Source organism: Takifugu rubripes, chromosome 4, assembly GCF_901000725.2.
Source record: "Takifugu rubripes chromosome 4, fTakRub1.2, whole genome shotgun sequence".
Taxonomy (NCBI): Eukaryota; Metazoa; Chordata; class Actinopteri; order Tetraodontiformes; family Tetraodontidae; genus Takifugu; species Takifugu rubripes.
Window position 1 is genome coordinate 5,227,463 of NC_042288.1, and position 27,909 is coordinate 5,255,371.

Genomic DNA, 27,909 nt, shown 5'->3' on the forward strand with positions numbered 1-27,909 from the left:
TCGCTCCGCCCCTCCGGGGTCAGTTTATTCGTCGGGCCGCCTGTTGTGGTCACTTACCCCATGCTGGTTGTTCTGAAGTAAAGATTTACCAGCATTTAGCTGTTGTATTCGGTTTTTTTTTGTCCTTTTTGAGGTGGATATTGCTTTGATCGGCTGTTCTCGACTGTGTGACACCAACTCCGGGCTAAGGCACCAGCAGCCCCGCTGGTTTGTTTTGTTCACTAAACTGGAACCAGCCGCCGCTCGGAACCGGGAGAAATTCTCCTCAAACTCGCTGATTTTGACCTGACTCGCCAGGATTTTATCGAGTGCACAGCATTCGGGATTTCGGTCTTCAAGCGGAGGAGATTGACACAGTTATGGGCTAGAAAAGTGTATTTGGACATTTTAAACAGGAACGGGACCTTTTGCTGCTTCTTGCATTGTTCAGCTCTTTACTTTCAGCATGTTTGTGCTGATCCATCATAATCATAAATAGGCTCCTAACGACAGAATCCAGGTAAGTGCTAGCTCCAGTGTGTTTTATTGTCCCTTTGGTTGTAATAAAGATGCAGATATTCCTGCATGTCAGAGGCCATGTTTTATAACATCTAATCACCCCCCCACACACACACCCCACCCCACGGTGGGAACATGATCTGGAAAACTAACTCTTCCGTGAATAAAAACGACCGTTTACGTAATGGGCAGATGAGAAGTAAGATTATATAAGTTTTTATTAGCAGAGGTTCTGCTGAGGGACCTCATAATGGGAAATGTGATGATAAAAAGTGTCCTCATGACCTCAGCCTTAAACTGCTGGGAGCTTCATATTTAACCTAAATATTCTATACATTCTGTGCAAGTCAGACTCAGATATGAGGATTCATTTTCTCCACAGCTGGAGTTTAAATTTACATGGATTCCATCCCAGACTGACATCAAGTCAGGGTAATGGGTGATGCACTCCCCTTAATATACCCCCTCCCTCCCTGAGGTGCATTCCCACCAATGACGCTAACTCAGATATGCAAATTTGTGTGTGTCCCTTTAAGCACCTGTTTGCAGAAGGTTTGGAGCCCCCCCCTCCCCCGGCTGAGGGTGTGTTTACATTTTGACCATCCAACAACAGCTGAACATCTATGCCAGTCTGCCTTTCAACAGCCCCAACCTCCCAGACAGCAGTTAATAGCAAGGGGGTTTCCCTCCAGGGTGTCTCTGACCATCAGCGCCAGTTGTTTTTAATCTATGTAGAAAGATAGCACTTGTGCATACCCCAGCACCTTTGCGGGACACTATAAGCTGCCTAAAACAACAGAGACAACAATTAATTACTTATATGACAATGGCAGCAAGTCCCACAGGCGTGTGGTGAAAGGCTAAGGGGGGGGGGGGGGGGGGGGATTTACATTCTTCCTACTTGTATGTCGTCCTGTTTGACAGTGATGTCACCTGTAAGTCATTTGTGTACGTTTGGCCGACCTTTTGACCTGCATGCTGATGACGTCACCTGTGCACTGACTGGTGTTGAGCTCTGAGGCTACGGACCTGCTATGACTTTGACTGTTCCCTGATCCTCCTTGGGCCTGCCTCTCCCTATGTGGTCGGTCATCACGGCTATAATTAGTCGTGCTTATCAGTTATCTGTGTGCAGTGTATGCTCGTCCCTGAGTATGCACACAGATGCTGCAGGTCCTGGAATAGCTCCATGTGGGCAAAAAGCATGTAGGCTCTCAGTTACGCTAACACAGACTAATGCACTGTCCTGCAAAGGTTGCTAAAATAAAATAACCAGCACAGGAAATGTCCACATGCACAGTAAACCCACGTGCAGCTCATTCATGGCATCCTGTGTTGATTGTTGGCTGTTCTTCTCTTTGTGCTCTTTAGTGTGTTTGCACAGATGTCACCGTGCACAATGTTGCCTGGGAGGAATTAGACTTTATTAGCTTGATGATGTAAGTTATGGTGATACTTTCAGCAGTTTCTTTGCTTGAGTATCATAATTAACCGGTATTATTCTAATTTAAGATGAAGCCCAATCATCCAAATACCAACTGATATGTGTTTTTACAGTACGTTTATGTGCAGGTCAGGTGTTCTAACTGGATTAAACTTTCACCAGGCTCCTTCTCTGTCAAATCCCATTCAGTAATCCCTCCTGAGTTGTGTGGTCTCGTGATCGAGTCTTTGTGGCCTTGGGATCACACAGGCTGCTGTCTCAGTATTTGTTTAAAATGAAAAACCACAATCCAACATTATGAAACCTCTAAGTTAGTGAAAAGGTCCTTAAACTAAAGATAAAGGTCTAAAGGAACTAAAGGTCAAAAAACAGAGTTTGAGATTTTCAAAAAAGTGCACATGCTGATTTTCTCTGTTTTCATGACTGTTCCTCAGCTAATGTTTCACCCAGAATAACATGCGTGCGTGCGTCTGTGTGTGTGTGTGTGTGTGTGCGTGTGTGCGTGTGTGCGTGTGTGTGTGTGTGTTGAGTAGAGAGTCCCATCCAGTTACATCAGTTTACCTCAGCACTAAACCCTGTGGAAAACTGCACTCGCAGGCAGGTGCAGAGGCAGTTTTGTTGCCTCCAATGAGTTGGTGGACTAAAATGTTGCTGCAGAATGAAGGGAAAGGTTTTAATAAAGCTCTTAATAGAATGAAACAAGTTGGGCAGAAAGGAAACTGAAGTATTTAAGAGATTTAAAGGCTTGTCTAAACTTAGAGAGGAGGGTCAGAGCTACAGTCTGTATGTTGTTCTGTCCTTTATTCTTCTGAGAATCCACATTGATCAAAGATTTAGTTTTCCTGTAATTCTGGTGGATCATCCTGTGTTCTAGAAAATGTGATGTGGGTCTTACATTGGTTTTAGCACATATTTACACAGTTGCTGTAATTTATGAAGAGGCAACATTCATTTCCATGTCATGTGTGATATTCAGAGATGTTTAAACTTAAAAAAGAATCACTTATTTTTGGCTTTTAAACACAGTTAATTGTAAACAAACCTTTAACTATGCAGCTTCTCCTCATTTGGTCCCTGAAAATCTTATCCCAGTTCAGCTTTGTGACCAAGACTCCAAAAAGATGCTCTATCAAATATTTAACACATCCACAAAGTCTCTGTTGTCTCCACCCACACAGCTTTTGCCACAGACGTGCGAGGAGAGAGGCAGACAGCACACAGGCCGACCTCTGGAGAGCGTCTTCCTGTTGCTGCACGCTGCCGTCGTTCGTGCACTCTCTTACTTTCAGTTTAGAAGAGGGAGGCAACAAAGTGCAGAGTCATTCGACAGGATGTAGCTCTTCTCGTAATGGTTGACTCCGGGATGTAGATGAATGATCGGGCATCCTAAAATCTCTTAAATAAGGTAATTTCTTCTAATTTACTCCTCATGCTACATTTTCATCTGAACCAGAGCTTACCAGCCCTGAAAGCTGGATTTGTAGTGGGTTTATTCATCTGTGCTTGTGGAAGTTCACGTTGATACTTGCATCATTTTGCTTCTTGATAGATGCCACACCTTAATGTTGGTGGCTGTACTGGTCCCTGTCATTTGATCTTCAAGTTCTGGACTGGTAAACAGCACTAGCAAAGCCTCTCGGCAAATCTGGGTCGTCATGCATCAGCACCGCTTGTCCCAGTATTGCTTTCACTCAATAGGTATCAGTGTTGCTTTCATGCTTGTCTCATCCTATTAGTCTGCATTAATGTCTCTCTTTTTAATCTCTTCCGGGATCGTGACGTGGCCCAGTACTGTCCTGTCTGATGACTAGTCCAGATCTTCTTCCACCAACACGTAAACCTGCCACTAAATGAATCAACTCTGTGCTTCAGTTGCACTAGAACGCCCGGGGAGGGGGGGGGGGGATTGTCCTCAGCCCTCCAAATCTGATCATGTGTGATCACGCATGGAAGGCCTACCATGGATCCTCTGACTCTAACATCCACATCAACTGCTTTGACTCCTGCAGTTGGCAGGTCCCGGCAAGAAGTTTTATGCTGTTTGTGGCTCTTTATCACATCATGAATCAGGACCAAGCTGGCAGAAAACAAACCACGCCCTCCCGTTTAGAAACGGTGCTGAGCGTTCCTTTACCGTGCACATCATCTCCATTTATGTGTCGACTCTGTGACCTGACAGGTCGAAGCCCTGAGGCTGTCCTGCTCCATCTGCATGCACCCACTGAAGAAGACATCTCTCCTGAGTTTATGCACAGTTGAACCTGGAACCTTTGCCAGAAGAATAATGAATGAGCTCATTCTGCTAGATCAGATCACTGAATCCCGTTGACCTTCTGGACCTCCTTGTGACGCCAGTTTTTTAGTGTTTTATTCATGCATGTAGGACTGGAGCCTACAACCTTCGTGCCATGAGTTGAAGGTGTTTCAACATCTGACTTGCTTAGTTGATTCATTCTCTGAATGAATCATTCTCATGAACAGTCCCAGCTGTGGTACTCGTGGGCTGTCTTTTTTTCTCTCTTAATGCAAAATTCATCATTTCAGAGCCTGAGTTTCCTTTGCTGCCCAGTGGAGCCGCTGGTTTAGCTCTCCTGAGGCTCTGGGATGTTTGTTCACAGGGAGTGGCACACTTTCACATATGGGTGCTGGGCAGATGGCTCAGATGCGTTGCCGCTCCACCACTGAATCTGTGAGATGGGATCTTTGTTATTCCGATTCCTCCTGAGCTGACCTTTGTATCCGTGTTATCCTTGTAATTTGTTGTTTTTGTAAATATTGTAAGAGATATTGAACCATTACTTGAAAGGATGAGAGCAAATACTGTATGTGCCTGGAGCAGTTTAAGGTCATCGAACTCCGAGAGGCTGACTTTGACAGCAGATCTTATCGGTACCGATTAGACCCACATAGACATGCTCTCACTCCCGTGACCGCCCCCTCCCCAGGGCAGAGGAGCTTTGGTTAAAGTGAATACACACGCTGACCTGATTTCATGTGTGTTTATGGAGCAGATTAGGATGGTGGTGTAGCCAGACACTTGTGCAGCAGTGGTTAGTCAGCCTGTTTGATTGCAGACACGTGTGTCTATGCACGGGAATGTGGGGCACATCGAGACTCTGCACCCCTCCCCCACCCCTTGAGCGCACCAGTGGATTATTGCCCCACTATCTGCCTTTGTGCCAGACATCAAAACAAGCTTCAATGATTCACTTTTGAATTTAGTGCAAATCAGAAGGTTTTAATAGAGAAAATAGACCAAGTCTGTGTTACCTGCACCTGGAGCAGGAGCTAAAGCTTTTTTAATTAAATAAATTCTGCTAATAAATTCTGACAGCAGTGTGTTCAGCATTAGCTCTAACCCTTCTGTTTTAAATGCAGCAGCAGAGGTCAATGTATGATTTCCGCTATTGACACATCAGACACATTTAGTCCACTTTAGAAATCTTAATCAGCACTCAGTCCTGACACAATCTGCATGTGTGAGGGTTCTGGAGCTGAGCTGCTCCTCTCTTCCTGATCTCAGTACTATCATGAATCATCATCTTCAAATGGATGTAGCTAGCAGTCACTCCACCCAAGGTCTACTTACAATAAATGAAATCCCCAGGTCAGACGTTGGGGTCATGGCCCAAGTAGAGGATGTTGGGAATCATGAGGGAGGGAAGAATCAGCGCTGATATAGACTATGTTGTGGTAAAGAAGGAGGTAAATCCGAAGACCAAGCTTTTCTGAGTGATTTCCCAGCTGATCTATGTTGCTACCCTCTCCTTTGAATCCTCGGACACAAGCGGCCGACACCAGTTTCCCCTGCAGGATGTCTGGGTGGGAAGCTCGATCTTTAAGGAGGGGCTCGGAGTAGAACTGCTCCTCCTCATCCACAGGAGCCAGATAAGGTGGTTTGGGCATGTAGTTGAGAATGGGATGCCTGATGAAATCAGCCCGGTGAGGTTTTTCAGGCACATCCCACTTACTATCCAGATAATGCTCATCTTGCCAATACTGGTTTTCTTATGTCCCTCAAGAATTGTCCAGTCTTCTGTGCATATTCATATTCATCCCTATGGCAGCTGTAGGCCGTGGATAAAAAAAGCCTCAGGCTCCATAGAAACCTTTTATTTCTGTACATTTTGCAGATAATTTAGGTCATAGTTTTTGTCGGGGAGAAAGTGATCAGTTTTCTTCCTGTGCTGTTGCCATCAGCGGAATGAGATGGAAGCTTCAGTTTACTTGCTGCAAGGGCAACCACACGTCTGCAGTGTGAGCTACAAGTGTGGGCCCTGGCGAGGTTTATTTTTATACTAGCACACGAACATGTAAGATTACAATAAGCTTAAGTGTAAGCGTCATATGATAAAGCATAAGCGTCACAGGATAAAACAAGCATGATATTTACAAAAGGAACATATGAGAAAATGGGGGATGGATGGTCAGGTTGTCTCCTGCTATCCTGAGGTGATAGAACATCAGCTAAAGTGGGTCACAGGGTTCAGATTCAGATTCAGATTCAGATCCTTTATTGTCCCACACGGGGAAATTTACAGTGCAACAACAGCAACAAGAGCACTCAGAGAAAAATAAGATAAAATCAAATAGAACAGGATTTGGAATATACAAAGAGGATTTATATTTACAATAATCCAGATAAATGGATACTCGGCCTCTGTGTACCTGTACATGGTACAGAGGGTGAATACAATATACATATCAGAATATATAATATTCAGATTGTGTTAGCGGGTGTTCTGTTTATTGTGCAGTCTGACAGCAGCCGGCAGGAAAGATCTGCGATACCTCTCCTTCACACAGCGAGGGTGGAGCAGCCGCTCACTGAAGGAGCTGCCCAGTGCTGTCAGGGTGTCCTGTAGGGGGTGGGACGTGTTGTTCAACATGGATGACAGCTTAGCCATCATCATCCTAGTTCTAGTCAGGAGTGATAATAAGTAGTTACAGCATTGTTATATGAACAGTTTGAACCTAACAGTTGTGGATTTAGTTTTTGTCTTTCAATAAATCATTTTACAACAGCAGAGATCAACTCCGTCATATAATTGAGCTTCTTAGAGTTAAAAGGAGTCTTTGTGTTCCTCACATGAGCATATAAAAGCTTTAAGGCAGCAAGTAAGCTTTTCAGATTAAACCTTAATGTTGCTAATGGCATTCTTTAGAAGCACACATGTACCCACTTCAGCAGGTAAACAGCACCAAGACACTTTTATTTATCAATTTATTGTTGCAGAGCATGTTTTTATATGTGTGAAATTAAAAGTCTATTTTAATTAGAGAATTTTGCCCACAAAGCCTCGTAATTGACTGTTTTCTATCCTTCCCCAGTTGCGTGTGATTCCCAGTTCCTCAATGCTGCTGTTGGCATCTCATGGAAGAAAGAGCATCCTTCAGGTCTGCCATGGTATCCAGATTGCCTAAGTTTGGTGGACGCTGCTCGGGTGGTGGCAGCAGCGCTTTGTCTAATGGTTCTGCACAGGTGGTCACACCTGCCCAGGATGGTAAGACCAGTCCTCCAGCAACATGTCCAAATAGTGCGATCCCTGCTTCCTCTTTCTCCCTAAAATGGAAAAGGGATGAAGGGAGAGCTCCAGCTATCTCTGCTACCCCCACCTGGCTTGAGGATGAAGACAAGGCTAAACTTTCATCATGTGTGAAGGAGGCAAAGAATGGGTCTCCAGCAACACCCAAGATGAAGAGATCAGGTTCCTTGATGCTAGCTGCTTCCAGTCCAAAAGCCATTCCCAAACAATCCCTGAAGATGAGTCCCAAAGTTGGCAGCAAAATGGGTCCAAGTTCAATGGATGGTGCAAAAATAGATCACAATAGCTCCAATATTCCTGCACCAACAGGATCAGAGTCTCGCCTCGTTCGTCCTAAATTGGGGTCCAGCTCCCTCAGAAGCAGCTCTCAGGACAGTCTCTCCCAGTCTAGTGACAGCTTAAAGTTCTTGCCAGTGGACAACATGGTTCGCTCGAACAGCTTCACCCACTTCAAGCAGATTCCTTCACCCACCAGTCAGCCCATGACGCGTTCTTTCTCCTTCAACAGAGCAGTGGAGCTAGCCAAGCCTCTAGCTAACACTCAGCTCAGGCCTCCTAAGAACAATTTCCTCAGGCCTCCCCAGCTGAGCAATGGTAGAATTGGGTTAGGCCTTGGAGCTGTAAATGGCACCCTTGGAGGTTCTGGAGGTTTAGGTGGAGCACTCCAGTGCAGTCGAATTCCTTCAGGTACTTCCTCTATGCCTACCCTCTCAATCCCACCCTCTCCCAGTACTCCCACTGCTCTGAAGAAGCACCTGCTGCCCAGCTGTTCTCTCACTAAGTCACTGAGAAACTCTGCAGGGTCTTTTGGCTACAGGCTGACTCGACCAGGGCAGGTCAAACCTGAGCAGAAGCCTTTATTTTTTGGGAGGGTCAAAGGAACAGGACCATCAGCTGTTTCTGAGTGTGGAACACCATCAGCAGTAGACATCGAGCTGACTGTTGAAGCTGACAAAAGAGACTTCAAAGGTGACATTGATGGAAGCTGTGGAGATGGGGAGAAGAGAGATGGAGAGAGTGGCGTGCCCTCTCAGAGTTGTGGACTGGCAGCAGGTGAGACTCTGGAGGAAATGTCCTTCTCTTCGGCCTCATCACTAGACAGAGGTGACGGTGATGAAGCGCTCCTAGATGACTTTTACAGTGCTGAAGATGTGTTCAGTGATGGAGACCTGCCTGACAGTGGAAACACTCAAAACACGACTCAAAGCCTTCACAGTGGGACGCTTGACTGGGACAATATGGGCTTGGAAGGCAAGAAAAACTTCATCTGTGAGAATCTCAGCCCCACTTCTATGTCATTTTTGTAAACTTTTATCCTGTCTTGACATGTTCTCTGCAGGCTATAAAGAAGAAAGTCCCATGGAAGACTCCCAGGGGCCACTGTTATTGTCCCCGAATCTGAGTGATGTTCTTCAAGCTTCATCTGTGGAGCTATCCCCTTCCAACAGCTCAGGGGGGACATACATGTGGGATGAAGATGGTCTGGAGCCCTTCATGGGGAACGGGACACATCAGTGTGGCAGCTATGATAACTCAGAGCTGAACAGCTTGGTGAGTTTGGTGACTTTGCATTTAGTCCAAACTGGGACCAGTTGTCTCACTCAAATTAATGTTGGGTTCTGATGAGTAAATGGTGGTTTTTGTTTTTTTTTACTGGTTTTTAACTTACCGAAGCAAATAACAACGTTTTTCTGCAGAGCACCTGATCTCAGGAATTTCTAAAGAGCTTAAAATCTACTGGACTTAAAGTTATGTAACATGATTTGTGCATTTGTGCAATTGTGTGTGTGTGTATGTATGCGTGTTCTGTTCATACCTCTGCTGTTGACACAGACCCTCATCACATGTAACGGTTCAACGGTTTTACAGTGCGTGTTATTGTAAATGCTACTGTACATAATGGGGACCAGAATATACATTTCACTAGCAAAATGAGGACATTTTGGCTGGTTCTCACACCTTCAGAGGCCTTTTTGAGGTTTCTTGGTTTCCTGGCTGAAACAAATATAGAAAGATAATTTAAAAAGCTTAAAAATCTCACCTGGTTAGATGGAACAAATTGACTGACATTACTCACTATAAGAAGTGAAAATGCTTTGCCTCACGGAGAATAAAGGAAATGGAAGTAAAGTGAAAATAGGGGTTATCGGGAAGGAAGAAGAATCCATTTCTGGTGTGAAGATCAGCCTTTCAAACACGTTACTCATATATCTGATTAGAGGAAATGAGCCTGCTTCATGTAATTGGAGTCACATTTTTCTTTTGCATCTGTTGATGCCTCATTCTCATTCTTCCTTTTCACACAGAGCAGATTCTTCTGTTAAGAAATGAAATGAAATGATGGAGCAGGTTTTCTAGCTCTGAACGACAGATTAGCTGTTCGGGCTGTGCAGCTGCAGTGACGAACTCTTTCCACTTGGGGGCACTGTGACTCCTTCTGAGGGCAGAAACGCACGCACTTTTGCATTTTTCCTGGTTTGTGTGTTCCTGCATTTTCCCAGCTCTGTTTTATCTGCAGGCTTATGCCACTGTACAAATTCATGGAGTGGGCTACCTGAGCTGATAATAGCATTCCCATGATGCGCCATGCCTTTTGGTACAGTAGCAGCTTTGCAAAATTGGCATTGTGAAATGGAGGCCTCCTCTCACAGTAACTCCTAATTTTTCTCTGGCTTTGACACAATTTTGTCCCACACCAAAGCCAGGCATCATCAGACGTAGAAATTATGTCTGGTGGCCTCTCACTTTATTACAAAATGAGCGTATCAATTGCCAACAGCCTGGCAATTACCTCAGAAAACAGTCAAGGCATCGTTCCTAAATTTGTAATGGGGGTTATGTATGTAGTATGGGGTTCTGTTTTTTAAACTTTTCTTCTTCTTCTTTCTCTAAAATAACAGTCCTGCACGTACATGCAGTGAAACACCTAAAGGACTGCCTTGTGTTGAGTTTCTCTTTGAAGTTTTGACTCTTGTGTACTGTTGCTTTTGGACCTCTGTTTCTTTTGTCGGTTGCAAAAATCCATTTGGCATTCCATTCCTCTGTTTCCTCTGTTTTCATGCCAAACACCAGAGGGTACAATCCATTGGCTAGTCCCCTCTGTTTCTTTACAAATGAGTTACCACTGCCTCTTAACTGATTTATTTGGTTTGTGCTCTTCTGTGGTTTCGGCTTGAGACAGGCGAGTTTATTAGAGTGTAAATGAGTGAAGCACTTACGCTTCCTGTCTATGGCTTCCCAGCCATGTATAGATAATGCAGCCTGTATGCAGACATTAATAAAACTTCAACTCACCTAGTTTTGTTTGTCTTCATTTGGAATCGACAAGCACAGCAGAAGCCCTCTGAGGTGGTGTTTGTTATTCCTGAGGACTGAGGCATCTTCAGATGACAACAGTCTTTCCATCATCTCTGTTAATGACTCACTAAGGCTCCAACAGCAGTGCTGGGTTATTATACTACATTATCATGCTGCCTTCTAAACCTCTTTAGACTTTGCATATAAATGGAAACATCAGATAGGAAAGACAAGCCGATGGTAACGAAGGTAGTGAAGGTGGCAGTTTTCAGAGGATCACATTAAATTGTATTGTTCCCTCCTTACAGTAGAGGCTTTGTAATGAATTCCTTTGCATTTAATTCAACTTCCCCTTTTTGCATTTTATTATTTCATGTGATGATTTGACAGTTTAAACCGCTGTCATGTCTCTTCTCCCCAGTGCTGCTGCCAGCTCAAAGGCATTTTTGGAATGTTTATTTCATCAATATTTTGAAAATGTTGTCATTAATAATCAGTTCTTTGCGCTCTTCATCACAACATGCAAAAGAAAGAAGAAGTTTCACGCGTAAACTCTGAAGAATAAAAAGTACAGTTCTCTGAAACTTCTCCCTGACACTTCTTGATTTTACCTTATTTCCCGAAGTGAAAATGAGCTGACTGCTGATTGTGTGTCATGATGCTCTTTTACATTCAGCCAGTTTCTCCTCAATACTTCAAAAAGTTGCTCTCACGGAGCAGAAAGGGTCAAATTAAAGTTGCAGTAATGTTTCTTCCCCTTTTTTCTAGGTCTGTACTGATGCTCTGGACAATTGAGGCTCAGCTTTCAAAGTTTAGAAAGTTTCTGTATGTTCCAGCAGTGTGTTAAAAGATTCATCTGTTATGATGGGATAGGATGCCACAAGATGGTAGGATGGTTGTAATGGCTGCTGGATGGATGAAAACCAGTGGGTTAGCTGTCAAATCCAGTTTGAAGTCAGATTACAATGCGTGTGTGTGAATATGTGTGAAAGCAGGTTAATGGTGTCATGTCCATTTGGGAGGTGTTATTACACAACACAGTCTGGATTCTTTGTGACAGAATGAATTTAATATCACGTCCACTGAACCTTTAATGTTATGTTACGATAGCTGTGAGGCACAATTGTTTTCTGAGACCATTGCTGGAGTGGATCTCTCAGTAATGGGAATCCCCTCCCCCCAACTGAGAGATTATCCTGATTTTTCCATTGCTCTGAGCTATTGTGTGCTGCCAGTGTGAAATGTAATTTCCTTGGGAGGCACTCGATGAACGTGAGAGACGGGATTAAGCTGCGAGTGATGCTGGGATGAAGGACAGAAAAAATAGATATAAATGAGGAAATTAGTCTGAATGTCTTGGAATCCAAACCCTCACATCGAAGGTGAGCAGTAGAGACAGGACTGATTGTGGAGGAAGTAACTGTGACATGCTGCAGTTACCGTACTTCAGCACTCTGGAAGGTTCAGATCAACAGTCGGGATTATTATTCCCACACGAAACCAGTGGGAGTCTGTGAGTGATGGACCATCTCAAAAAGCCAATAACTTGAGAAGAACCAACCATCCCATCCTTAAAATCATTATCTTTCCTCCAACACAAGCATTAAAACTGCTTCAAACTGATGTTGAGATGGACACAGGACATGCTCATTTAAGGTCCTACAGGGGAACTCTGATTGTTCAAGCTGATGCATCGTAAATCCTCAACCCTGTACAGTTGGTTGATCCTCTCCCATGTTTCCATGGTTTCCATGGTACCCATCAGTACAGTCATCTCCTGTCTCTGCTCCCATTGTGTTGCACTTGTCCCACTTCAGTCCTGTCTGAAACCACTCCAATTGTAGCAGAACAGCTTTGAGGGACGAATGTTACATAAACTCTAAGCATCCAAATGTTGGGATGTAGGCTGAAGCTGGGAGATCAATGGTGGTACAACAGCCCAGCTTCAACCGTCTGACACCAGACAGTAGGACAGATGAGACGGCTCTATGTCCACCTGCATTTGTGTAATTTCTCTTTGACTGAAGCAGCATTTGTGATTTATTCCCTTTGATGTTTCCTCCGTTAAGCCCTAACCACTGCAGAGTACTCACTTATTATGCAACGCATGAGGTTTTCAATAATTAACATTTTTATGCTTATGTCTTCCAGTCATTTTTTTCATGAAGCACGAAATTACCTTGAAAAACAAAGCTTTGAAATATCAATTCATTCCTTTGCTTTTGGGTATTTTTCCATTGAATAATTTCCCAGACGGCAGTGCAGCAGTCAGTTTAACGGCCTTTTCTGGGGCTGTTCGTGTTGTCAGCCTGTTCAGAAATATCACCCATAATTAAGGGTTTTACAGATCTCTGATATATGCCATGAGAAAGTATTGGCTGATGAGAGATAAAGTCGCTGGAGTAGAGTCACTAATGACACACAAATCTGCAGCCATCATAACATTTTAAAGGCTGATATGATGGATTGTACAGCTGATTATGATTCAGCTCATTCTGGTTGGCTTGATGAATTCGGACGCATATTGAATCAGCTCAACGCTCCTGAATGATCTTACATTAATTACTAACAGTAGATTTTCATGGTTCTCAGGATATCTTGAACAACCTGGACTCTCCAGGAAGTGCCCAGCTGGATGATGATGACCTCATGCTGGATGTGGACCTCTCAGAGGATGGACCCCATGGTTAGTACCCAGGACGGGCGCTCTGTTCTTCTACTAATTACTTGTTACCTTCGAGTTGCTCTTTTGTGTGATAAATTTTTCAGCTTTGATGGCTGGAGGTCACTGTGTTTGCATTATAGGACAGATACTGATTGTAATTGTAAATGAATGCAAATCCAAAGTCTGATCTTTCTGTGAGCGATAATAATACATGTCTGAAAATGACCTGAGTGATATAAATGTGCGTCTGTTGGAGATTTGCTGCTGCCAAATCCATTAAAATATTTGAATATACCGCTTACTGCTTATTATGAGCTCCCAGTCTTACAATGCTCTGGAGTTCCTCCTTCTCCTCCTCCTTCTCCTCCTCTTCCTCCACCACCACCTCCTTCTTCTCCTTCTTCACCACCTCATTCTTCTCCACCACCACCACCTCAAACACCTCTTCCTTTACCTCCACCTCCTCTGACGTGGCTCTAATCACATGACCAGATGCACAGATGCCTCGGTTCATATAACTCGGCTATTTAAGCATTATGAATGTATAAACTCAGCAGCTTTTGGTCTGTATGTGTTGGATTAGGCTGTATTCAGTTGTTCCAGTGACATGAATGTGGAGTGGGCTGACATTCCTTCCTACTCCTCTTCACATGGCAGCTGTATTTATAGCAGGCGAGATCATGACCAGTGTGAGTCTCATAAGCAGGGCAGACTGTCCAGTCAGACCCCTCCCACCAGACCAGGCCTTAAAGATAGGACAGGGAAGGCTGTTTTCTCCCTCCTCAAGACACCCTGACCTTCCAACCAAACAGGAAGTGGGTAAGAGAAGAGGAGAAAATGGGGACGAGGGTTGTCCAATATAATATTCTTATCTAGTTGTAGGGTCCCCGACAGGAGTCTGTCTGCTTTATTATAGAAAGGAACCAGTCATCTCAGCTGGTCTCTATCCAGCACAAAACAGCCAGACCACAGCTCAGCTCCAGTTGCTTCAGACTCTCCCCCCAGCACCAGTTCCTAGGGAGTTCCCAGAAAAACAAGACTGTCAACAACGACAGAATCAGGCAGGGCGGGTGCTGGGTTGCTTTTCTCTCTGGCCCTTTAACTGCTCACCAGCTGACAGGACGAGGAGCCTTTTCACACCACTCTGAGTTCCACTTGCCTTGAATCTGTTCTATATGGAGGATTTTCTGAGAGGAGGAGGAACAAATGCAGAGTTTTCTGCTGAGAATGGAACTGGCTGTCCGCTCTTGTATTATTTAGTGACATTTGGGTAACGTATATAAAACACTATTGTTGGATTTTTTTTTCTAAGTCCCTCAGCATTTCTTCATTTCTTTTTAATTCCTCTTTGTCCTTGAAAGTTCACAAACTATCCAGCATACACAAGAAACTCAAGGGTCTTGTGCTGTATTAATCGTCAGTTTGTTGCGGTCATGGATCATTTCCCAGCTGCATGGTTTCATGTGTCCTTTCTCCTGGTAGGAAGTGAAGCTGCCTGTCACTCTGTGTCTAAGTCTCTGTTTTTATGTGATGTGTTTTCTTAGAGTGGTGAGAAGGAAGAGTTCAGATCACAATTTCATTACAGTATAAAATAGTGTAAAATATGGATGATTGCATTCTCCTGCTCCATGTGTGTGTGTATATGTATATGTGTGTATATTTGTGTGTATGCGTACGTGTGTGTTGTTGAATGGCAGCCAGAGAAACAGAGGTAAAAACAGACATGAATTCTATCTTACAGTCATTTTCTCTTCAAATAACAGCTGAGACAGATTGTTAACCCCATCTCAGTGTTGTCACACAGATCCATTTGTTCTGAGACACATTCTTGCTCTTCATACTGCAAATTATTTGTTAGGTACTGACGGGATGTCTAATATTGAACATGTGGAGAGGAGCAGTCAGCAGGGGCAGCGCCGTAAATGCCAGCGCAGGAGCGGACCAAATCACCTCCACCCTGATCGCAGGTTGAGTAGATTTATATGATTGAGACAAACTCCCTGTTTATGGTAATCTCACATTCACTGTAAAATGTAATTTTACTGTCTCAGGGCCCCGGTCCTTCAGGCTTCTGATGGCATCAAGGTTTCTGCGCAGCCACAGATGGGGCTTTCTGATGGCAGGCAGCCTTGTTGCACGCCAGTGGTGGATGAACTCACTCTGGAATACATGACCCAGGACTGCAACTCACTGAAGAACCAGCTGCTCAGGCTGAAAATGCTGCTGCAGGTATGAAGCAGCACCTGCACCTGACTGCAGGGACACATTAGGACTGGGACCCTGTGTAGAGGAGCAGAACACACATAGCTGGTTTGTTTCCTCAACCAGCCTTTTATTCAATGACCTTCATTAAAACAAATATTTATTATTGAAACACAAGCCCTTCTTATAGGTCCACTTTACAATATTGAGGATTATTCTCGGGTGTATTAAAGCCTGTTCATTGGAAAACATAGTGAATAAAACATGTTGAATGCAACATAAAAGATTCAGTGGAGAAAAAAAGATGAAAAAAACACATTGTCCAAAACAAACACTGGAGGACGCTTCACTAATGCACCGGTGAAAAGAAATGACTTTGCCTACAACAGGAAAACAATATTTATGTTTACATTTGAGTAAAATGTCCCTTTTAGATGTGGTTGAGCTCATTGCAATTAGTCCCAAGTCTTTCACGTGTAGCCTCAGGAGAAAGTCTGTCTGTGTTGCCCATTAGTGAGTCTGTTTTTAATTGTGTAGTTTTATAATATTACATTTAGCTGAAGGGAGGGAAATGAGCCCTGCAGCATCCTAACACAGCTTCACTTTACTCTGCAGAAGTACAGCAGCCATCTGAAGCTACCTGGGTTTGGTGTAGACGTAGATTGATGCTGCACTCACTTACATAGCTGCAGATTGGATTCAACAAGCTGCTACAGAAAGAGATAAATAATCAGTTTTACAGTCTAACTTCACATGGAGCCACTGAGACTTTTCTGCAGTGGCAGCATTTTGAGCAGATGAAGCACGATTGCGTCATTTAGTGAAGATCTTTTATGACCCGAGTGAGTTTTTAATGTATAGAATGTTTGAAAACATCTCTGGCATCTACCGCTACCTCATGTATCTGCCATCAGTGGCTGCCAGTTCAGGGTCGGCTGTGGGTAACACACTTATTCCAGAGTAGTGAAATTTGCTCCCCAGGCAAGCCTCAGGCCAGCTGTCATTGATCCAACTGACTGTGTTGCATGTGTGTGTGTGTGTGCGTGTGTGCGCGCCCATGTCTCCTTGCTCATGTCTGTGTTTTTCCAGCTTGAGGATACAGACTCTCCACCAGATGTTCCTGTGGAGATTGAAGACAACACCACATCACAGGTATCATTTTTTCCACCCATTTTGCAGCTAAGTGATTGTGCTGTTGTACCCAGCCTTACAGTGTGTGTGTGTGTGTGTGTGTGTGTGTGTGTCTGTGTGTGTGTGTCTGTGCGCGCACGTGTGCATGCTTCAGTTTGAGGAGCTGATAAAGGAAGTGCAAATGCTCAGAGCTGAGCTGAGGAGTCGAGATGGAACCATCGCTCAGCTCACTCTGCAGTGTCATCAGCTTAAACAACAACAGGAACAAATGGTGAGTTCAAAACACCTGTAATAATAATAGTAACAGCAACAACAACAATAATAATACATTTATTTATTGAGCACTTTCCATCTTGGTGCTTTACAATGGTAAAAAACAATGCAAAGAAAACAGAAAAAAATGTAAAGAGCACAAGACCCTTCAGCCTAATGTCTTTTAGAAGACTCTTCAACAACATTGGTGCAATATTGGGATGAGAAAACTTGCTCAGCAGAGAATTCTTCTTTACCATCGGGACATTTAAAAGTCCCAGCCCCTGAGAGTGAGAAGCGAACTAGCAAATAGACGTTTGTTGCGTGGCCATTTACTAATTTATAAGTAGGCAAGAAGCACTTTGAAATCAGCTTTGACCTGCAATGGGAGCCAGTGCAATCAGGCCAGAACAGGTCTGATATGTTTAGAATACGAGCAGGTGCCTTCCGAACCATCTGCAAGCTTCCTTCTCTTTGGTAAATCTGATAAAAGGACATTACAGTAATCCAGCCTGGATGTTACAAAGGCATGTATGAGAATCTCAGCACCTTTCCTTTACATGTAGGTCAAAAGAACATACAGTATGTCCTGGACATACAGTAAATACAACAATCATCAACAGATAGACCGAGGTACTCCTACTGTTGGCTACGTTTAGCTCATCTAATGAAAGTCATTTCAGTTTTTGATAAATTTGATAAAATGGGAAATTAGCTCAAAACCAGTTCCAAACAGTTTCTCCTGGATAACAGCTGTAACAGTCAGAAACATCTGGAGATCTGACCCAGCGGTGCCAAATACAATGAAAATAACAATGGGCCGAGGACAGAACCCTGAGGGACTCTTTCCTGACAGGAAAGAAAACATTGTAAACCTCCTGACCGCATGAGCACTTGACCCGAGACACCAAAGTGATTCCTGGGTCTGTCCAATAGAATGTCATGATCCACCGTCTCAAAGGCAGAACTGAGGTGCAACAACCCCAGAACCATTGTTGAACCAAAGGAACGTTTACCAGTTCAGTGCATGCGGCTTTTGGTCAACCTAGAATACCAAATATAATGGCTCCAATAAATGAGAGTCACACAGGTAAGCATCAGATTCCTGGAGCAGCTGTTGATAGCGTGGGGGTCTGCAGTATCATAGATGATGGATAAAGACTGTGGATCAGTAACTGGCTCAGATCTGCTCCGGGATCAAGATAAAACAGAAGCTCCCCTTGTTGTTCCCAGCACTTTTCGCTGGGGGGAATGTATTAAAGACCAACAGGAAGTCATAAAAACGATTAGCTACAATATTTGGGGAGGGGGAGGAGAGGGAAGGAGAGAGGAGCGGAGCTTGGATCTGATGACAATTCATTACCTCCAGATAAATCATTACTGTGGTTACACACAGTTTCAGTCGGATGTCTTTGGACGTTTCACCCTCTGTCAAGTCGAGATTGTCCCACCTATCTGGCTGCTGCCCTCCTTTATCTTTTGCCTCCATCAGTCCAGCTTTATTAGATCTTACACAGAGGAAGCAAAAGTGCTGGAGGAAAGTCTGTCCTGCATAGATAACCTCCCTGGAAACAATAGTACATTCAAGACAAATCGTATTTATTCTCGAGATCTGCTGTAAAATTGCTTTAAAAATCTACATTTTTTTGGCGTTTCAGAACACAAACACAAAACTTCATCTAAATTCCAGCAGCACATTTACTTTGAACTGTAAATCAGACTAAATATGTTTGTTGTATGTAATATGTTCATTTAATTGATTTAATTCATTCATACATTTAATTCAACAGTTGTCAGATCAAGTTAAATTTAATGTGAACTGAGTCTAATCTGCCAACAGCAGGTGGCGCTGTACAGTCACAGTGCCAGTGAATCCTTTGAATTGACATGTTAGCAGCGCCACAGACTTGAAACGATGAGATTACAAATAATAAGCTAAGTGAACACACGAGTACGTCCCAGCGGTTCCGACCCCAACAATGTTTGATGATCCCACATTAGCTGTCACTGTGTATTGAAACTGCACGCCTGTATCATGTGCAGTCTGCCTCCTGGGGGTTAGCACTGAGCTACAACTGGTGTTTTTAACTTCAGCGTGGAAGAACATCGTCTGACCTTTCAGGCCTGGCTGGAGAGGAGCATGAGGAAAGAGCATGTGTGATTGATCAAATGATTATGCGACATGAGCAGTGAAATAAAAAACAGATACTATAATTGGTAAAAAGGTGGATATTGCATCCATCCCACCGCCATACATGGAGTTTAGCTCCTATCTTCATCTTCTCTCTGCCCACCGATCACCCCTTGTTTACTCTAACGTTCATTAGTTTTTGACAAAGCCCCTTGTTAGCAAACAACGTCATACACGAGAACGTTATTTAAACCTCAGCCATATCGAGAAATACCAACGTGTCAAAGAGAGGCCCGATCTCCGGCTCTGCTGCACACAATACCTCCAATTAGAGTGGACTCCCTCCCACAGCAGGTTCTGCAGGTCAGCATCACTGCACCATCATCCTCCACAGGCAGACAAAGGAAATAGGGATGCTTAGATTGCTGAGTTTATGTAGAGGCTGAAAGAGCCGACATGCTGAGGAGTTTAGAACATAAGTGGTAAGTAGAGTTTAGCCTGCTGGGAGGCTTACTCACTTCTTTTTCCAACCAAAAAAAACCCACATTTAAATGCTGTGATTAAGTCTGAATTTGTGGTGGTGGGAAAATAAAATTACAGCTTTGTGGAAATAAGCAGGTGTAACATCCATCATTTCTGTTTCTGCTGTACCTGCTGTTTATCTTATAAGGTTTGTAGGAAATACTGCAGAGAGTCGAGAGAGGAGTGAAACTGCTGAGAGACGGAAAGTGAAACTGAATATACTGAAGTAATGAGAAAACACTGGTGGAGCTGCGTGTGGCTGACTATTCTGTCTGCATCTGTGTGTGTCTTGGGCTGAGAATGTGAAAAGAACAGAAAAAAGAAATAATGAGAGAGAGGAAAGTAGAGCCATCTATGATAGAAAACTGATTTCCCAGTCCTGACAGTGGATGGTGCTTCTGCTATGTAGCGCTCATGAGTTCATCATTATGGGCTGCAGTGTTAGAAGATTTCCAGGCGGGCTACAAAAAGTAACACCTGTCAGGTTTTGGCACAGCTTTTATAACCAAGTATATCTTTCTATACTGCGTATGCACGAACAGAGATGTTAACCTCCAGATGATTCAAAAAAAGTATATTTAAGATGGTCTCATGCACAAGGTATCGATACAGGTTTGAAAAGTAGATCTGAAGTCAATGTGCTAAAACCAATCGTCAGACGTTGGCACAGGCTCGACTTCAATGATTATCTTTTCACATATTTACCCACAATCTGATAAAACCTTTAGCAGTATTTATAAAATGTATTTGTGATGCTGGGTTTAAGACCAATATGGAGCAGAGGGTGACTGATATTTATTTCTGGCCTGTTCTTTTTTTCTCAGCCTCCTCAAGGTCAGCAGATCAGGTGCCACTGCCACCACCAGAGGGCGCCCTCCTCTCTACACCAGGGTGAAAGACAAACGGACAATCGGAAGCAGCATCATTATGACAAGGCCACCCAGACATACTGGAGGTCAACAAGACACACAGTGAGTCCGTGTATTCGCTGCTTCAGGTGCAACATGTGTTGAAGGCATGTAATTATATGCACAAAGTCTGGAGGGTCACTTCCTGTTTGGCTTGGCTGATGAGGTGAGTGTTGATGTTTGATGATGTCCTGAGGGGAGTGAGAGAAGAAGGAGATGGAGGCACACAGAGAGGGTGTAAAAGGTGGACAAAGACGTGTTCAGTATCATGTCATCATAGCGCGCTTCAAGGCAACCGATTATTGACTACGCAGCAGGACTCACAGACGAGGATCTGGGAAACACTCCCACACTGACCTGCTCTCTAATGCTGGAAATCACAAAATATTAGTAACTGACAAGTGAAAACAGCAAAGGAGGAAGCGTCAGTCGGCAGGATCGGTGCCAGGTTTATCTGAAATACACAGAGCGGGTCTAAACATTCATACGATATTTTTTTTAGTCATGAGGAAAAAATGGAGCTTGCAACCTCGCAAACAATTAGGAAAAGAAGGTCCCTACCTGCTTAACAGTTGCTATGGCAACAATCAAAGCCAGCACAGCTGGGCTTGATGGGAGTTATCGCCACGGTGGCAGCTTCTCACAGTGCCCCCAGTAATAAAAGAAAAGGTTAACAGAAGATGAGCGGGTCACAGAGTCTGAACGGGAGTGCAACTGGTCTACAATGAAACAGTTATAACTTTATAATTAAATGATTCTAAAGACACAAGCATCATTATGCTTGAGAATTACACACTGCAGGGGAGCGAGGCCAGTTCAGACTAGTTCAGTTCACTCAACCAGAAAGGAGCCCCCCCCACTCCTCCCTGTGCTGTTTACTCATGTTTCTAGCTGTTCCTTTAGCATCGTGCCTCCACCAGATATTCAGACCCAGTTCTGCCCTCTCTCACGTAGCATTAAAATGGTCGGTGCATTTGCACTTTTCAGAAACTGAAATGACCCGTCACACCAAAAATCCTGTTCCTGGATTTTTATCCCATGATTGACATAACGAGGACAATATAATACCAGGGTCAGTGTTTGTGTATTTCAGACGGTGTCAGAGTGCTCGCCACTGCTCTGACTGAAGGGTTAGTGCTTTTGAAAAGATCTTATTCAGAAATTCCCTTCCTCAGTTTCCCTTTCATCTCTTTTCCATCTTCCCCAAAGCTTTTTACTTCTCAATTTCTGGCACAAACATGCTCATGGAGTATGCTTTATGATTACTTTTCCTGGTACACAACCATGAGCTCTGACAAACGTACCCCCTATCTGTCATAGTCTATTCTTTTTCTCTTTCTCTGATGCCCTCAAATGCTCCTTCCTGTTGACTTTCTTCTTCTCTGGCATTTAAACTGCTGCTGAACCACAACTGTGGTGTAGCCTCCTGATTTCTGCTGGTGTTTTTGAGTGCAAAGCTGGAAGAATCAGCCAAGAATAATTCTGATGTCAAAATATCTTATTATAGCTTTGGTTAAGATGTGTAGTTTCCTTTTCAGTAGCCCAAAGGTTAAAATTTCCATTCAGATACTGGAAGGTCTGAGCGAAGATCCGGCCTAAACCTGCCAACAGCTGAGAGAAGGATTCCAGGGAAAACTCGAGGGTTTAACATCAGAGTAACCTCATGACCTTTGACACAGGAACAGGGCGATTGACAGTTTCAGCGAGGTGCTACTGTGCATGCCCATTTTTCCTTCCAGCAGTTGATGTTTTGATGTGAGTTGTTCATCCTCACCGTCTCCAGGTGCACTATTTGAGTTCCTCTGTTGGATAGGCACTACGTTCCCACCGTCTGTGGAAGCTCACTGGCAACATTAGCACCTTCTCCCTCTACACACACACAGCTGCTGAGTTACACATTGCCCTCCCCCACCAGGAAGGGGAGACACAACCTCCACAGGTTTTAAGGACCTGCAGCAGGTCACCTCAGCAGGATTTCTGTTGCCTTATTTGCTTTTGTAGAGCACAGAATGATGAGAACTGTGCTGCTTTCAGAGGTAACACAATAGAAAACATTTTGTCTGTGTTTCTGTCTCATTTTGTGTCTTTTGTGGCTAAACAATCGACTGTTTTAATAAGCCAGATAAACACACGTGCAGTGCACAACTGCTACTGAAACTGTAGCGAGGCAACACAACATGCAGCAGAGGATAATTACAGCATCCTCCTACTCCCTCCCTGCCATTTAAACATCCACTTCTTCTATAATCACTGCCATTCATGTCTTTTTAATCGTTTTGGTTGTATTTTCTTCTCATTTCTTGCTGTAAAGCTCAATTTTAACCTGTGTTTTTCACTCTTATTCCTCCATTGTGAGACTGACAGTGTGAATATAGAAGGGATGAAGAAACCGACTGAGAAGAAAAGAACAGTACCCATTCACCCACCCCATCTACCCTATTGCATCACTGACAGCTATCACACAAACATGAACACACGCGTGCATGCACACGAACACACACAGATTTAATTGGAGAGTCACAGAGTCAGTAAAATTAGATGTTGCATCTCAACCTGGTGTATTAGCTGTAACAAAACCAGATAAGCTGTAGTGGATTTAGGGGTTCCAGCAGAGGCCTTGATGGAAGCAGAGGCAGATCTGCGGTTCATTTTAAATACTCTAAAGAAGTGGCAGTACAGCCTGTAATTAGATGGCGGTTTGGGTTGTCTTCCCAGCAGCAGTTGCATAATCTGTATAGCAGCCAGACAAAGTACACCGATTGTCTGAAAGATTGGAATTCTGTGGATCTGGGTGGGCGCGGTCATCTTTTTAGCCAGTCCCATATGAAGGTTGTTCTGTGTATGCTATCTTACAGCTGTTTACAAAAGCACAGACTCTCCAAATGAAAATAAATGTGATGATGCATTGTTATAAGAGTAACATTCTCATTTTCTCACTTTCTATTTCTGCTCAAGTCAAACCCTGACATTTACAATGAAGGAAAACGGCAGAAATTGACTGGCTAACCTGCAGCCAAGGTCTAATAAAGCTGCTGTGCTCTCTCAGAATGGTTCCCGTTCTCCGTGCCTCAGGTTTTTCGCTCTGAAAATGAAGCCTCTGTGGGAGTCTTGTGCTCAGACCTCCTGCTGTAATAGTTGTTGCCGTTCAAGAAAGGACATGGATGAGGGCCGATCAGAGAAATTCACTGCTCCTCTTTTCCAACAGCTTTGCAAAGAGGGTTTTGAAGCAGCTGGACTGAGTTGAATCTCTTCTGTATTGGGAGCCATGATGGTTATGAACAGCAACGCTGTCCACCTCATGTGTCGGGTCTTTCTTTAACACGCATGCATGATGTTTTAACTGCCTGTGTTGACTGATAATGCAATAACACCATGCTAGAGTGTGTGTTTTCTGTGCCTGTGTGAGCTTTTTGTCCTCTGTCTTTTCCTCTATGTAGGGTTTGCTTCCCACCCAGTTGCTTTCCCCATGGCAGGGACAGCACCAGGGCTTGACCTGCGCCGGCATGCTCCAGCGCAGACAGAGTGAGTCACTAACATCCTCTTCTGCTGTTCATCATTTCAGATCATAACGCTTCCTGCTAACTGTAACCTGCTTGGAAACACTTTATTTTGAAAAAGAGAAGAAAAAACTAGAAGACTAAAAAACCTCAGACTTCATTTTAGAGTAATGTGGGACAATTTTTGGCTCATGCCTTTAGTGAAGGTCACCAATGACTGCACCTTCAAGTATATTACAGAGGCAATGGCATGTATGAGACAAAGACAAATACATAGATAACGTAGGACTAGTCAACCTGGTATTTCTATAGGTGGTAAGAGTGAATTTAACTGCAGGAATGCTGAAACATCAGTGCGTGCTTAACAACCTCACCCATCTAAGTGCTGATTTCTTTTTTTAGTTAGTCTGAGGCTACTTTAATTTCAGTTGCACTTTATTTTATTAATAGCCTGTGTCATATATGTAGTCCATTTTCTCCTGGAGAACACAGACTGAGTCTAATTAAGAAAAACACAGTCCATCAAAGGAATGCCTGTGATGTGGGAGATAAACAGCAGGGGAGAAATAGTCGTAAAAATGAAAATGAATTAAAGCTACAGCCGACATGCAGCCTCGTGTTCTGATGTTTGGCTAGTTTGGAGGAAGCCCTGAATTAGGTTGCTCCTGCTGGGAGAGTGGACTCTAAATGAATCAGAGGAGTCTTTAGAGGGCAAATTCTGGCAGAATTGAGGGTGTATTAAAGTATTGTGCAGAACAGTGTATGGTTCTGTAGCTAACGGGCAACATATATTACACACATTACCTCAGTCCTGCATATAAAATATCTTCTTATGCCCAGCCAGCGCTTTCCTGCCCCCCGACCCACCCTGAAACACTTTCCCTCTGCTTCTGTGACTGTAATTGAATGTCCAATGTTCTCTCTCACCTCTGCCTCTGCGCACATGGTGCTTGTGACAAGGAGTGGAGCAGCTAGTGCAGTACTTCTTTGACACAGCTTGGTACAGTACCTCTCTCTTTAACAAGCAGTCAGCAAGACCCTGCTGACACGGCATGACAGAAGCATGCTCGTCTCTGTTTGCATTTGCATGTTTTTGGTGTGTTTGTGTCATCTGCCTTCAGTTTGATCTTCTTCTGTCTTAGTGTTGCTTTCATTTGGAATGAATTTCCCATATTTCATTTATTGTCGAGTACATTAAAATGTCATTATTCTTTCCACATATTCTTTATTTTCCTTGGGTTTTCTTCCAAATGAACTCTGCAGAAAACATTGTGCATGTTCTGATGATTGTCTCTGTGACGAGGTTGTTTTAAAATAGAAATGGTGCTGAGGAATACCCATGTGCAATTATTCTTTCATTCATTCTAACTCCCCTATCAAAAGCAATTAAACAAGGAAAGGAGCGATCTACATAATCATGCTGTTCTCCTTTCAGAGCTTAATAAATTCACAAGACAGCCTAAATCAATTTTTATAACCACCAATATTAAAAGATGCTATGAAATCTAATGTAGCTTTGAGGTGGAGTGCCAGGCATATACTCTCATCCTCCTCTGGCAGACGGAAGAGGAAAAATTCACCTCCTCCATCGGGTTTTTGATATTTTTCTCCTTTCTTTTGATGGATTCAGAAATGGGGGTCGGGGATTGATTGCCTGACATCCTCCAGGTTTCTCAGATGGGTGCATTTCTGGGCCAGAATGCTCATTTACCGTTGAAAGCATCGCTATCATTAGCAAGCTATTTCCTTTTTTTTTTTTTTTTAAATAGAGAGCTGAGAATGATCCGGGTAGCTGTGGATGTAAACAGTCATTCATGGTGACCCCAGACGCAGTGTTCTGCAACTGTCAGTAACTAAAGCAGCTGAAACAGCCATGATCTTCTCTGCATTCAGCTATTCTCTGCATCAGTCACAGGATTTAAACAGGTTGAAACCAGTGAGTCACATGTTTTCACCAAGCATTGAATCAATTGATCCTGCCCCGCGCTGCAATAAACCACCTCTTTACTCGTGAACCGTAAAGACATCATTCTGTTGTGTGACGTGATGGCAGCATCTGCGTGAGCTGTGGGTGCAGTAATGGTCAAAGGGCCAGGAGATGGAGCTGTGGCCCCAGACAGTTGCCTCCCCTCAGCAGAGATGAGTGATAAAAACACACAAAACGTTCTGACCTCTGCTGTGTTCATCATTGGATCTGTGTGTCTGAGCGTGTGTGTATGTGCGTGTGTGTGTGTGTGTGTGTGTGTGTGGGGGGGGGGGGGGGGGGGGGGGGGGGGCAGTATATCCTTTCTGACAGTAATCCTTTGACTTTGTCGACAGATCCCTGAAATTCCATCAACCACTTGAGTCCTAACAGGTCCCCAGAAACACTCGTAAACACTCCTCTGGTGTGTGTTCATCACAGATCTATATATTTTACCTGTAGCCATCAGGATTCTACCTAAGTGTGTCCAAGCGTACCTGCGAGGTGATTTCCCTCAGTTTGTTGCGGTGATTCATGCAGAAATGCTCATTTATGTGGAGCAGAACCATCTCAGCTGGTGGAGGTGTTAAAGTCACACCAGCTCTGTCTGCAGACGGTTTGTGCTTGTTTACTTATTAAACAATTATCAGCTGTGTTACTTAGTTACTTTTGAATGTGCTGAACTCCACTGGAACAGAAGCTGCCTCGGGGCTGAATTGAGGGCTTCTGTTAGATGATTCTGCATCCACACCAGTCGCCATCATAGCTCTTAGTTTGATTGTCCTGAAGCGTCTCTGCAGCAGCGATCAGAAAATGAGTTTGGAGGACTTCAAGAGATTCCAGGCACACACACGGTCAAGGTCATTCTCTGCTTGTTTTTACTGTAAATGCTGATTCAGGGCTCCTCTGTGACTTTGCTACGGCTCTCGGTCCTGAAATAGCTCCCCTATTAAAGGGTAAACAAAGAAGTCAATAAAAGCTGTGATTCAGGTATTCAAACAAAAAGAAAATCACTTCTTCTCTTGTAAACTTTACCCTCCTGAGATGCTTTATTGCCGTTTCAGAATTCTAATCCCCCTTTCTTCTTCTCTACAGCCTCAAATACTACAGCCTTTCAGCCCCAACCTCAGCGAGCACCTCCACCAGGGAAGAGCAGTAAAAACTCCCCCCACAGAGGGCCACAGTGACCTCAGAAAGAGCAGACCAGGCAGAGAAACCCATATAGAGGTTGACACACCTGACGGACACTTTCTGGTGGACGTGACTGGGCCAGTCGACCCCCACAAACTGAGTGGTCTCATAAACACGCGTCTGCGCTGCCCAGGAGCCTCACGGGAGGAGAGTACCAGAGACACTCCAGGTTCTGGAGCTCACAGTGAGTGGAGAGCGCCCACCGCAATGCTCCAAAAGTCTGTCACTCCAGCTGCTTCAACCTGCCCCCGCCTGCTGCAGCCTCTTCGCCTTCAGAAGCGCGTGTCTCTGCCTGCACTCAAGCCAGGCACCACCAGTGGTGTTTCTTCTCTCAAGTCAGGGAACTCATTGGTGCCTCTGGCTAACCAGCCCAGACAGCTGCCCCCTCCTTCTAGAGGCCTTCCCTCCTTTCACGCTGAACCTCAGGTGCACCCAAGAAGTCTGTGTGGCACTTCGCTGCTTAAGCCTCGCAGTACATCCAGACCTCCCAGGGATACGAGGGGGACCAGCTCCAGCCTGGACTAGCCCTGTCAGGAGGTGCCCAAAGGGTCATCCAGGATGCCGAAGATTGCCCAGGAGCTCAAATGGAGTCAAAATCACTCTGACATTAATATGTGTGTCAGCTTTCACTAAGCTAATAAACACATGAAGCGTTCAGGGAC

At 44.1% G+C, this 27,909-nt stretch overlaps 1 protein-coding gene across 6 annotated transcripts; it reads left to right on the forward strand.

Moving 5' to 3' along the window:
* Positions 1 to 5: 5 nt before the first annotated feature.
* On the forward strand, positions 6 to 27,902 carry ccser2a (coiled-coil serine-rich protein 2a). Of its 6 annotated transcripts, none has more exons than XM_029835086.1 (12): positions 6 to 499; positions 3,121 to 3,347; positions 3,492 to 3,640; positions 7,274 to 8,739; positions 8,828 to 9,039; positions 13,378 to 13,471; positions 15,309 to 15,417; positions 15,502 to 15,679; positions 16,742 to 16,805; positions 16,930 to 17,054; positions 20,513 to 20,659; positions 27,152 to 27,902. In XM_029835086.1, exons 4-12 carry the CDS (start codon positions 7,317 to 7,319, stop codon positions 27,770 to 27,772), a joined length of 2,973 nt encoding a protein of 990 aa, XP_029690946.1. In that variant the 5' UTR covers positions 6 to 499; positions 3,121 to 3,347; positions 3,492 to 3,640; positions 7,274 to 7,316; the 3' UTR covers positions 27,773 to 27,902. The 6 variants fall into 6 exon arrangements, with proteins under 6 accessions (XP_029690946.1, XP_029690947.1, XP_029690945.1 ...); XM_029835087.1 differs by lacking the exons at positions 3,121 to 3,347; positions 3,492 to 3,640 and adding exons at positions 24,034 to 24,118; positions 25,054 to 25,093 and having other exon boundaries at positions 27,152 to 27,357; XM_029835085.1 differs by lacking the exon at positions 3,492 to 3,640.
* Positions 27,903 to 27,909: the final 7 nt, after the last annotated feature.

What these genes read in the sequence shown, in the direction of transcription:
- ccser2a (XM_029835086.1), top strand. Translation starts at nt 7,317, where the DNA reads ATGGAAGAAAGAGCATCCTTCAGGTCTGCCATGGTATCCAGATTGCCT. An exon ending in GGACAATATGGGCTTGGAAG is followed by an intron (nt 8,740 to 8,827) that starts GCAAGAAAAACT and finishes TGTTCTCTGCAG; the next exon opens with GCTATAAAGAAGAAAGTCCC. An exon ending in GGCTGAAAATGCTGCTGCAG is followed by an intron (nt 15,680 to 16,741) that starts GTATGAAGCAGC and finishes GTGTTTTTCCAG; the next exon opens with CTTGAGGATACAGACTCTCC.